This window comes from Sitophilus oryzae, unplaced genomic scaffold (genome assembly GCF_002938485.1).
Source record: "Sitophilus oryzae breed Bouriz unplaced genomic scaffold, Soryzae_2.0 scaffold_1181_pilon_pilon, whole genome shotgun sequence".
In the NCBI taxonomy this organism is placed as follows: Eukaryota; Metazoa; Arthropoda; class Insecta; order Coleoptera; family Curculionidae; genus Sitophilus; species Sitophilus oryzae.
In genome coordinates, this window is record NW_022145817.1 from 1090622 (window position 1) to 1104243 (window position 13622).

The 13622-nt window shown below is 31.8% G+C and overlaps 1 protein-coding gene across 2 annotated transcripts in view; it reads right to left on the bottom strand.

The window, feature by feature from the left end:
• Window positions 1–235: 235 nt before the first annotated feature.
• LOC115891453 (DNA-binding protein D-ETS-4) overlaps window positions 236–13622 on the bottom strand; it is a 67813-nt gene continuing 54426 nt past the window's right edge. For both annotated transcript variants that reach the window (XM_030911903.1, XM_030911905.1), the window contains exons 4-5: window positions 7464–7584; window positions 236–1556 (exon numbers count right to left, since the gene is read on the bottom strand). In XM_030911903.1, the coding sequence (XP_030767763.1) occupies window positions 1219–1556; window positions 7464–7584 (459 nt within the window). In that variant the 3' untranslated portion in view covers window positions 236–1218. The remainder of the gene's footprint in view (window positions 1557–7463; window positions 7585–13622) is intronic.

Genomic DNA, 13622 nt, shown 5'->3' on the forward strand with positions numbered 1-13622 from the left:
GACTAACTGAAAGTCTAAATTAAGCTAAATGAGAAATGAGATTACGTAAATAATTAATTTACTCCATAATTCAAGGAAAATATAGTCTGTCCAACGGAAGATTCGCTAACAGTGACATATGTGTCTGTCTTTTTAAATCGCAGGAAAATTATATTTTCAACCTGTCATTTTTTGAATGCCGTCTGTTTAAATCTTCCTTAACTCAGTTGAAAAGACTCTAGGACAAATAAAACAATAGTGTTCTAAATCTGTCTCTTTATTGCATTATAAACAGCATCTATGTTGTTATTCTATACAAGTTGATATACAAAAATTGTAAAAACTACTAATATAATTAATAATATATCATGCTACTTCGAATTCATAAATTAATAAATAAGTACATAAATATTAAGTGTAAATAATTGTATAATCAGGTATATACTCCTACACATATAGGTTTTATACCAAAATAAATAATATTGTACGCTATAAATTATATGATTAATTACTAGATATAAAGAACATAAAATCTTAAAAATAAAACATATTGCCTCAGAAGAATAATCTATATTCTGTTATAATTAAATAACTACTTGACTTAACTTACAAAATATCTTTGTTTCAATTATACTTTTCTTATACTAAGAAAACTCGTTCACAGAACTTACATTATTTTAATATATCATAGATATATAGGACCAAGATCACCAGTTTTCACACACCATAAAAAGCGTAGCACATCGTCCAAATAAACTTTTTTTCTCCTAACTAATGAGCTCTAAAGCATTTTTTTTTGCTCGAGCACCAATGAGCTAGGAAAAATACAAAGTCTGAGATAAACGAAATGTTCTTTAAACGGAGTTTTACTCACTGGTAAATATTTTATTTGAAATATTTGGAAATTACCTTCCGAAAAATAGTACGACGCTTAGAAAACGTGTACCACAACAAGCGGTAATACCCCGCGTTGTTTTAAATTACTTAAACACTTCGATAACTTCAAAGTGACTAATTTACCGATAAACCTACACCTTAATACCCTAAACCGCTACAAATATAACCCCATAATGATAGTTTTTATACAGTACTGTAAGTATACATATAGTCCGACGATCGGATCGTCCAAAATGCACTGTCAGAACAAAGTGAGATCAAATGACCTACAAGTTTTGAACGACAGATAGTCAAACTTGTCTATGACGACATACGCTGAGGTCACAGACGCTGCTTCAATCCTTACAGGTTGTAAGGATGGCAGAACTGGTAAACCAGCCTCTGCGATCGCTCAGTCTTCTTCATGATGCCTTTCTTGTAGTACTGTCTGATCGACCTGCTCAGTTTGTCGTAGTTCATGGCGGGTCTGTTCTTTCGCTTGCCCCACAGTCTGGCCACTTTGACCGAATCCTCGATCTTGAAAATGCCCTTGGTGCGGTCCAGCCATCGTATGCAGGAGCCGTGAGTTTGGGGAGTGGAGAGGAGTTCCTTGAGGAACTGCCAGAGGTGGATGTGGGTTCCTGTTCTGGAAGTGGTGGGTTTATTTTGGTCGGATGGAGGTTGAACTTCTTCATCCTCATCTGAAAATAGAAAACGGTTTTTTAATAAATAGACTCCAATATATACAGGGTGTTACAAATTCAAGGTACGAGCATTGGTATCTCGGAAACCGTAATAGATACGAACATGGTTAAATTGGGGCTTTGGGATGTTCACCAAGATGCCATCAAAAAAGTTTTAAAAATTTCAAGGGGTGCTGAGTTTTTTGGAAAAAACGGATTTTTTTGAAAATATTTTTTTTTGTCGTTACTTTTTAGAAAATAAAAAAACTATTTGCTCATTCTTATAGCCACTTTATTAGGGCTATCTGATAGTATTTTTAGATTTTTCAAATTAGCTGATAATTTGTATGATACAGAGGCCAACTTATTTTTTTTAAGTATGGACCTACATTTTTTATTTCGAGTTTTGAAAGAACTCGGTCTCCTGAGCACAACGAGATGCCATACTTTATAGGTATATATATTTTTTTGTTTTGGGTACCTTAACAACAACAAAACCATTTAATTATTTATTAACACCTAATTAATATTGAATAAGGAAAATCGAGCCAATTGAAGAATTCAAATAACTAATATACAGGTCATAAATTTAAAGATATTATTTTTTTAACTTTTTTCATTGTGAATTTGAAAGCTCAATGTACGATCTTATAATATGCATAATATTAATGGTAGTTATTATAAATAAATCAAGTTCTACAAACTATAGTTTCTAATGCTCAACATGTTCGAAAGAGTTACCACCCTCCATATTGCACAAATTTATTTTTAGTTCAATCTTATATAAATATCTATAGCTCTTTCAACAGTAGACGACTGGTTGTGTGCCCTCCCGTGGCCTATTTTTCGTTTCTTAGATTTTCATAAGGAGTTGTAGAAAACGATTTAAAGTTGAAATTTTGCCAATATCGAAAAACGCAAATATCTCGGAAACGGCAAGTAGCTAAACGACCAGTAGGCCTCTACGGATAGAGCTAGCGAAGCCCTATCTCTATAATCGCCCCATTTTAACTAGGTTTCGAACATTTTTAAAAATTTTCCCGCCTAAAATCGAACTTTCTTCACTTATTCCGATTTTTGGCCGTGGATCGATGCAGATCGATTAGTTATAATAATCTATCAAAGGCTGAAATTGAAAATATATTACCATAGAAATGCCTTTTGATTTCTAGGACTTTTTTTAGGAAAAATTCAACAATGTGTTCATGATTTTTTGAATTTTCTCTAAAGCGGCGTGGAAATTTGGAAAAGTATATAAACGAGATAAAACCCCCCCATTTTAGAACAAGCATAATTTTTTCTCAAAATAAAATGTCAATATTAAAAAAATTTTTTCTTTTGTAAAGGCAATCCGGGGACCGGGGGACATACTATAGTATTTTTATTAAGAGACTTGTAAAAATAAAATATTTTTGCATAGTTTCACAAACTGTCTAATCACAAGACTGTTTGATCCTACCCGATCTTACTTACGGTATTAAAATATTTAAGAGAATGCCTTTAATTTTTTTGTCTAATGAGAGATTTATTAGAAAGTATAGTCAGATACAAGATATTGTTTTATTTTTGATTCTATATGTGTATATTATTTATACATTTAGAGAGTAGTAAACTTTGAGAAGGTCGCTGTAATTGAAGGTGTGGTCATTCTTAAACCTGATAAAAAGTTGTTTATTACACTTTACGCCCCATTGGCTACTTAATCGCTGTTTAGTTTTCAATTTATTTTTTTTTAATCGGTTTATATCCAGTTTTGATCTAGTTATGAAAAAAATGTAACAAAAGTCGATGACTGGACGCATTATGTTTGTGTTGCGAAAAAATGGGATAAATTATTTTCAGAAAGGTTATCCGTAAAAGTCACAACTACATGATAAACAATTTGGTTTTAGACTATTATCAGAAAGATATACAGGGTGTTTCAAAAAACATGTGCCATCTCTCGAGGGAGATTCCTCACGTAAAAATAAAATTTATTTTTCATATCAACATAGGTCCAATTCTGCTTTGTTTCGTTGCTACAGGGTGTTAAAATCTTAATAATCTTTCGATTTATTAGAATTTTCTTCCAAGTACTTTAGGGATTAGAATGAAATTTTGAGGGTAAAAGTTACTATAAGTGCTACATATTTTAATCCTATAAACGTGTCGACAGATTCATCAGGGACGTGCATATGGGTTATCACAGGAATATTTTTCAAAAAAAAAAAATATGTGCGCCACTGACTTTTTTTCTTTTGATATCAAAATTGTGTAGGTCGTTTAATGCCTGTAATTAAAAGCCATCTCTTGATATTTTGTTGAATTCGACCTTCTTGATGAGATAAACGCAATTTTATTAATCACAATTATTAATAAAATTAAAATAAAAATGTAAAATTCATAAATTGTATATTTTACCTAATTTATTATTAAATATTATTACTATTAGTTATTATTACTATTCGTCTAACCTACAGCAATTTCAAATAAAAAAATAATGGTATTTAAGATAATTACAAAAAATCTAATTTTCAAAAATTTTAACACCTGTAACTCTAAAACTATGCATTTCCATACCCATGTTTATAGGAACTTTTTTTCATATTTTTTGATGAGGAATCGATGAGTACTTATTTAAACAAGTTAATGATATTAATTTTTTAAAGGTTGCTATTAGACTTGGATCAAGGCAAATTAATAAAATTTCGTTTATCTCATCAAGGAGGCCGAAATCGACAAGATAACTTTTAATCGGCATTAAATTGCTTACACTATTTCACTAAGAAAAGAAAAAAAAGTCAGTGGCGTACATACTTTTTTTAGGAAAATATTCCAGTGATAACCCATATGCACGTCCCTGGTCAATATGCCACACTTTTTTAGCTTTAAAATGTGTCGCATTTATAGTAACTTTCATCCTCAAAATTTCATTCGAAACGCTAAAAGTACTTGGAAGAAAATTATAAAAAATCGAAAAAATATTAAGACTTTTAACACCCAGTAGCTACAAAACAAATCAGAATCGGGCCTATGTTGATAGGAAGAATAAATTTTATTTTTACGTGAGGAATATCCACGAGAGATGGCACATGTTTTTTGAAACACCCTGTATACAACTTGGAAAAGATGCATCTTAAAAGATTATATTACTTATTTATTACAAAATGTAGGTATATCATATCAAACAATTAATAGTTAGCAATACCGTGTTAGAGGGGTTTGATTTGGTTTGGTTTTGATTTGATTGAAAGATTGAAAAATGGTACGCCAGTAACTTTTTTTCACACCCTGTATCTATGAAACAAAGCAGAATCGGACTTATTATAAAAAAATAAATCTTATTTTTACGTGAGGAATCTCCCCACTCCCCACGAGATATGGCACATGTTTTTTGAAACACCCTGTAAAAATTTGAAACATTATAAATTCCTTTGTAAAAACACATTAAAAAAACATATTACGACTATTTTGTAGTAGTACAAAAGAAAATGATCATGTGATCAGTTATTTATATATTTTTATAAAAAAGCCCTATTAGTAATAAAATTTTAAAAATATAATAATTGATAATAATTATTCTAAACCCCCCAGCATATGTTCTATAATAATTTATAGATAATCTGGTTAATTTGGGAATTTTAAAAATATTAAAAACACCATACCATACAATTTAAAACAGGTGTATTACAAGATAAATATACTAATTACCACAGTATTGTAAATCGAAAAACCTTTATAGGTTAAATGCAAATCCAATTACAATAACTAGAAAAAAATACCTACAATATTCCTAGAATCGTCAAACCAACGTAACCGTTTATTAAAAGTTATATTTACGCAAGCCTTTAGCATTTAAGAGCATTGTAAAAAGTTGTTAATTTTTAAGACAAAGACAAATAGATGTTTTCGAGATAAATGGCAAACCAGATAACCTTGGCTAGAACATGGTTGCTGGTCTCAAAGACGTGTTATATCAGTGAGATGCAGACCAGCTTTATTAGTAATAAAGTAATTTTGTTTTTAAGCTCGAATATACAGGAAGTTTCAAAATATGTGATTTAAAATTTACTTTATCAATATTATAAGTGGAATCTCCTTAGGTGAAATTTTATACCTTGTGATAATAGAAGTTACAAAAGGGGCCCTAGGCGTAACGATTTCTGAGATTTGGTCTGTACAGTCCTTCTAGTCCAGGAGAGATGAAGATTTCGGTACTTATTTTCCTAGTCAGTTGGTAGGTACGTGAAATTTCAAGCATGGAAAAATAAGGGTTAAAGATTTCCAAAATCTGTCACATTTTTGCATCCGGAAATTTTCATCCAGACTAAGTTTCTACAACTTGGAATGTGCCAGACTGTTATTTCTGACTGGGAAAGTAAATAAACTTTTTTAATTTTTTATCTACCATATCTCCAAGTTATTAGACTTTTGAAAAAGATACTGGAGAATTTATTTAATAATTAATAGGTCAGAAGAATACCACAATAGATCAATCCACCTCAAAAAATAAAAATTTACTATAATTTAATATTTTTAAATGGTTTAGTCATCAAATAAAGTTATTATCGTCCATTTTTCTATCTATGATGACCCTTCTCGCCATATTTACCTAAGAGCTCCCCTGTATAATATAATTTAATCTATCCATAATTAAGGACAAACGTCGTATATACATTTTATACTTTTACACAGCGTGATTTTTCAACCTTAATAATTGTAAACTTATTAAACTGTATGTACAATCACGCAACATTTATTTATTACATTATTTGTGCTATGGCCGAGAAATACTTGATTTATATACGAAGGCAATATTGTTGGTCTTGGCGATTTATATCGCCTGTATTAAATTAATTCTGTTCTACATTGCCAAAGGTTTCGTTTTAAATTGCCACAGATTAATAGCTGTTTAGTTTGCTTTGGTTTAAAGATGGAGAAAAGTATGTTTTTGAGTAAATTTTTAACGGATGATATAAAACATATGCATAAAGGACGGGCCAAGAGAAATTACCATGGATTTTTGGGTCGAAGGTACTAACCGTTTTAGTTTTAGTGTAACATCACAAGATGTAAACTTTCTCAAATATAAAATAATTTTTCTTTGTTTTTTTAAAGTAACACCCTGTATATTATTTTTTCAATAGACGGAGAATTAAAAAATGAACATTTTTTGTATTTAGAGTATTTCAAAATTTTTAATAATTTTTTTCATATGGCATTTTCCACAGTAAATTTTTATCAAAGCCACCCAATGATTTTTCTCTCGTATTTTACCATTGAAAGTGCCATATAAAATAATACTGCGTGTATCCGGAAAACTATTAAAAGTTTTGAAATACTTTAAATACAAAAAATGTTCATTTTTTAATTCTCCATCAAATAAAAAAATCATATACAGGGTTAAAAAAATGAAGAAAAATTATTTTATATTTTTGAAATTTTGACAAAATATTGAACATCCTGTATGATTTACGATTACCATATTATTAGCAAAGTAAGAACAGACCATCTAAAGTAAATATCTAATATAGTTTTGATTTCAGAACAGTTCTTGTATTTTTAATATTTTTTTAAGAAGGGTTCAAAAATAAATATTTTTATTTATCTATTTAATAATATCTCTGAAACTATCGAAATTATTTACTATATACAGGGTGTTCCATTTAAAAAAAAATAATCCTGATCCACTCACATCTTTTTGAGCCACCCTATAGTTAAAATATTTTCCTGAAATACATCCTCATACATACTTTAGGTTTGCACTTAAACAGAATTCTCAAGTTTTTTATTCTAGGAGCTACAAGGATGCCGACGCACTATTGCCGGACCCTCTATATGCAAGATTATTGGTAATCAGATAACTATCACATCATATCAAGAATCATATCATAACTATCACATCAAGAATATAATTATTTTAACTATTATATAGAGATAACTTACCTTCCGAAATGTCACCACCAGATGCGTTTCCAGAAGTAGTTTCGGGTATCCAGTTTTTAACGCTTTCTTCTGAATATGCTGCTTTCCAGATCTCCAACTGTGCATGCAAGATCATGCCTCCCTAAAAAAAATAATTAATGTCATACGATTTAATATCTTAAAGAAGGACATTTTCGTATTTAGCTCAATGCTACAGAAATGAAGATTATAAATTTTGTGCCTCTTTATCATTTTACGAGCCCTAACAACTAAATGTTCGGACAAACAAAAATTTATTAAAAATCTTTATTTTCATTAACTGAATTATTTACATTTAAGAAATACATTAAAAATATATTAAAATCTAACATTCCTAATGAGTATTTAAATAGTTTAGTTTCTATAAACATTAAAATAAACTGTAGGCCAATAAATAAGCAAAAATATTGCACAATATCGTGACAACTAAATGTTCGGACACTTTAAAAAATAACTGTTCTAATATGGCGTTACATCGGCATGAACTTTTGCAACCACTGCATGTCTGTTTGGCATTGTTTTTATTAATGATTGACATACGCCAGAGTAAAAATTTTGCCATAATTCACTTAATATCATCGTCAAATGGGCAACGGTTTCTTGGGGATCACAATTTTTGTTTTGTTTTATGCCACATCCCATACAGCACGTCCAAATGAAATTACGTTTCTACAAGAGAAACACATGAAAAACAAAATATGTTAAAGTGAACCTAAGTGTTCATCTAGTTCTAACATATACATATGAGATACACGCAGGTTTATATTGATAAAATTGTGTGATACAGGGTTTACTAGTTGTATACCGTGTGCACACAGGATTCTAAAGAGTTTTTTGTAACGTAACAAATAATTATTAAAATGATGAAATCTGACGTCGGTATATGAGACATACAATGTATAATGTGTTGTGCTTATAGTACACACCTTGTAAAAATGTAACGTATACACATAATATAAATATCTATATAGACACTTTGTAATAGTGTACTGTTGTGTCTACATTCTAGCATAAGGTGTGCGCACGCGCGGATAGCCTCAGCGTAGACACACCGACCAAGTGTATCTTATGTGTCCTCTCTCCTTTCTCCTTTCTAGCAGTGGTATGTGTTAGCAGCCATTATTGTTTTATCATTCGGAAGCTCTATATAAATGTTCTGTTTGTGTGTAGTTTAAAAGAGATTTAAAGGTCAGCACAAGTTTTTAATTACCTTCCTAAGTGTTTTATTAATATTATAGTAGCGACTCTTTCGCCGGATTGGAACTTCTGATGTCACAAACTACAAAAATGACATTAAGGTAAAATATTTAATTATTTCCCAATCCGACGCTAATAATTCCAATCGCAAATGGCAAGTGCACGAATTACATGTGCACATGAGCCACCTTAATATCGATATATTTAACACCGCTAGACTGTCTATTTGATAAAGATTGCCTCAAAAGAAGACAGTGAATTTTCCTAAAGGCATTATGATTTGAAGGAGTATGTCCAAAATAGGCCCAGAAAAGTATGAGGTGGTAGAAGGCATAATTGATGTGTCAAAAAATCAAAAAAATTTGAAAAATATTCTTGTGTCAAGTGGGAAGGACAAAGGTCCTTGTAACCAATTGTTCTGGTAAAGAAAGACCAGGACAATAATTTTATATTTCAACAGGATGACGGGGCATGCCATACAGCTGAAACTACTAAAAAATGGTTTAGGGACATGAACATCAAGGTCCCCTCATGACCTTCGCACAGTCCGGACCTTAATGTTATCGAGACATGTGAAATAAAACAAAACAAAAATTGTGCCACGATCCTCAAGAAACCGTTGCCCATTTGACGAATTATGGCAAAATTTTTACTCTGGCGTATGTCAATCATTAATATAAACAATGCCAAACAGGCTTGCAGTGGTTGCAAAAGTTCATGCCGATGTAACGCCATATTAGTACAGTTATTTTTTATAGTGTCCGAACATTTAGTTGTCACGATATTGTGCAATCTTTTTGTTTATTTATTGGCCTACAGTTTATTTTAAAGTTTATAGAAACTAAACTATTTAAATACTCATTAGAAATGTTAGATTTTAATATATTTTTAATGTATTTCTTAAATGTAAATAATTCAGTTAATGAAAATAAAAAATTTTAATAAATTTTTGTTTGTCCGAACATTTAGTTGTTAGGGCTCGTAGATTAGTTAAAAATATGCCGTTAGTTAAAATTAATAATAACCATCTATCAAAGAATGAAAACGAAATTATATTATCATAGGACGCGTTTTTATTTTTAGAACTTTTGGAAAAAATCAAATATATTTTCATATTTTTTTTATTTTGCTCCAAAAAGCATGGAAATTTGGAGTAGATGAACAGGATTAACCATTTTTGAAAAAGCAAAAATTTTTATAAATACATTTTTTTAAAGTTAATAAAAAAGTTTTTCCTCTTATAAATACGATCCGAGGATATACTGAAGAAATATTCTAGTTGTTGAGATAGAGAAATTCGACTTATATACTAGGTGGTGAATCATCGTTGGAAACATAGGAAATCCCATGCAAATATTGCGCTGTCCAAATGTTGGCCCTATTAATTTTACAGCGAAGTCGTAAAGAGGTTTTTTAAAGGACTGCGTATACTGAATACACATACCAACTTTGAACAATTTTGGACAAGCCGATTTAAAATAATTTAAGAAAAACTCCTTCTATTTTTAAATTAAAACTGAACAAGTAACAATGTAAGACCAAGCAAATGCCAACAGACCTTAAATTGTCAACCTCTGATTTTGTCAAAGTCAAATGGTATTTCCTAAACTATTAAGCTTTGTCTGTCTGGAACAAGTTTTAAATTACAAAAATGCATTTCGGGCACACTTAACTGTAGGTACTATAACGTAGTAGCGTAAACAGCACCACAAATTGACAAAATTATAGGTTGAAGACTTAAGGTATGTTGACATTTGTCTGGTTTTGCATTGTTGCCTGTCCATTTTTAATTTAAAAATAGATGCCGTTTTTCTTAAATGATTTAAAAATTACTTGTTTTTTGTTCAAATTGTTCAAATTTGGCACGTGTATTCAACATACGAAGACCTTTAATAAACCTATTAACTTTGCTGTAAAATCGATAGCCAATATTTGAACTGTTTAAAATTTGCATGGAATTTCCTATGTTTCCAACGATGATGCACCATCCGGTAGATAAAATGACATAGCCAGATTGTATAAACAAAACTACTTGCAAAAAATATGATTAAAGCTTCATTCAGAACCTCGCCAATTAGTGGAATAAATTAGTGGTTTCAATTACGCTTCATACTTTTTAGTTTACAATCATTCACAATGTTTAAAAAACACAATTAAAATTAATTGAATATCCTAGCAACAGCTTGCGATAGTCAGTTGTATCCATAGAGAAAACATAATATTTATAGCTTATAAAACAATCAACTTTTGATTTCTAACCACAATTTCTCTTGACGGAAGATAATCAAAGGCGAAAATGACATTTCTCGCCAATTTTGAAGTATAATTAGTGGAAAAGTTAAAAGTTTGACAACTTTTTCTACTAATTTAAAGTGTCTACCGCTAATTTTGACGTTCTGAATGCTTACATTAAAATTAAAGGAACAAACTTCTAGGCTAATTGAAACCACTAATTTATTCCACCAATTGCGGGGTTTTGAATGAATATTAAAACTTCATTCAGAACGTCGCAATTAGTGGATTTGTGGAGCCTCGTTCTGAATGAAGTAAGCTTCATTCAGAACATCCAAATTAGTTTGTTCTTGTTCCGTTAATTTCAATGTAAGCATTCAAAACGTCAAAATTTGTGGTAGTAATCTTCAATTAGTGGAAAAAGGTAACAAACTTTTGACTTTTTCACTAATTAGGTATACTTCAAAATTTGCGGAAAATGTTATTTTGACCTTTGAGATCCAGAGAAATTGTAGCTAGAAATCAAAAGTTTATTGTTTTATAAGCTAAATATTAGACTTTGTCTATGAATACAAGTGACTACCGCCAAGCTGCTGCTAGAATATTCTACTAGTTTCAATTGTGTTTTTTGGACATTGCGAATGATCGTAAACTAAAAAGTATAAAGTGTATTTGAAACCACTAATTGCAAGGTTCAGAATGAAGCTTTAAAGTTAAAAATATGAATATTTTGAGATAGAGAGAAGTTTCGCTGCATCTGTACATAGAATTATCTGCACCTATAATTTAATTATCCCTGAACTATCGCCACATTTCTGTTCCACGCAGCCAATTCTCGTTAATCGTTCGCGAATTAAATGCGATTTTCTGGTATTAATTTGCCCGAGCACGAACGATTCTCATGATAAAACGCATACCGAGAGGTGTTTTTTCGGTTGGCTATGTAGGCCAAGCAACCATCGGCCAACAGCTTAAACTTTCTCTTCGGCCGAACCACCGACGTAAGCAAACGTTATCTGCGTATATAAATTTCTTCTTTTCTTCGGGCCCCACCACAGACGAAATACTTTTAAAGGCCGGTTAACGACATTGCCCCGAGAAATGCATCGATAAACAAAAATAAAACGAGCGAAATGTTACGGAAGGCCGAACTGTGGGCAGAAATATTTGCTCGAATTGGAGAAGAGCGCCAAATGAAAGTCGCTAACACATATGCAAAGACGTATACATAGGCATTTCTTTTATTTATATATTTTGATGGTACCGTTACTCTGATTCATATAGAATGACACAGACGAAGAAATGTTGGCTAAGAATTTTGGACTTATATTTATTGTGACTGAAGTAACAACCTGACTCATCTCCATCAAAGGGCAAGAGACGGAGCGAGAACCCCTCACCTCTTTTCCAGTAAGGAGAGAAAAAAGCCAAGATGGAAAGCCGTCCAACACCTGGAGGCAAGCAGGGACGTATCACCAGCTTTGCCGCTATTGCTGGACAAGTGAAAATGGCGGTGCTGCCAAAGTATTTCCCAGAGGTTGCTTTGACCACCGACCAGCAAACGTCACTAGAAGAGGCTATACTGGACGAAGTACTGGCGATCGGATCGCAGCACAACGATCTACAAAATGTGGGTCAGCTGCGTTTTTGCGGGGATACACTTTCGGGTGGGCATGATCCTCATAGATTGTGTATCTCAAGAATCGAAGAATTGGTTGGTGGAAATCGTACCTAAGCTTAAAAATTGACAATGGCCGGAACTGATTGCAGTGAAGGGAGGAAACATCCCTAAAAGGGCGGCCATAACGGTCTTTCTGCCGACGAGCAAGGGGAAAGACACCACCTACCTGCTACCTTACCCAAGGTCAGAACTTCAATGTAGGAACATCGAGTTGGCGAGTCATCAACTCGAGGGAGGAGGGTCATGGTCAGGTCCTCACAATAGGAATTGACCTCAAATCCAAGTAGGCAATAGAGAAAGAGGGACATATCCTCTATTATAGATACGGTAAAACACCAGTATCAGGTCTAAGGAGAGATCAAGTAGTCCATCTACGGAGAGATCCATCTGACCGAAATGTTGTATAAATCAAAACAAATATAGACAATGTCCGAAATTCTTTTAGTTTCAATACTGAATTATTGTGTACCACATTCAAAGATTCGTTAAAAGTTTAAGATATCCAGCAATAACTTTGTCGCTGGGACAAATTCTTAAAGGTCTTTGTTATAAGATATTTTCCAATTTCATATTGTTTTCCAGTAGCTTTCTATTTTGTTTGGTGCTTAACGTTTATAATGTATGTCATTGATGTCAATTGACTTCTGCATTTTCAAATGGTTGATCTAGTGAGCTGAAGTGCTTTACCTTCAAAAAGATTATAAATAATATTAACTGTAAAAGAAATTAAGTTTTAAATTGAAGGAACCGTATCATTTTAATATACCGTCTGTTGGGTCGCCTGACCCGAAGAGATCCCATGCAAATTTTAAAAATCATAAATACGTAATAAGTTCCCCATTTTATTCTACAGAAAAATGTATTTGAAACTTTTTAAAAGAATAAAAACTGATTATAAAGGATTAGGTTGGTGGAGTTTGAGATTTTATTTGATCCCCCACTCGGAGGCCTTGGGCCTATTGCAATATCCCTGTATTAATATATATCAACCTTCCTCTCATTCTTTCTTTGCGTTAAAGCATTATTCTAGC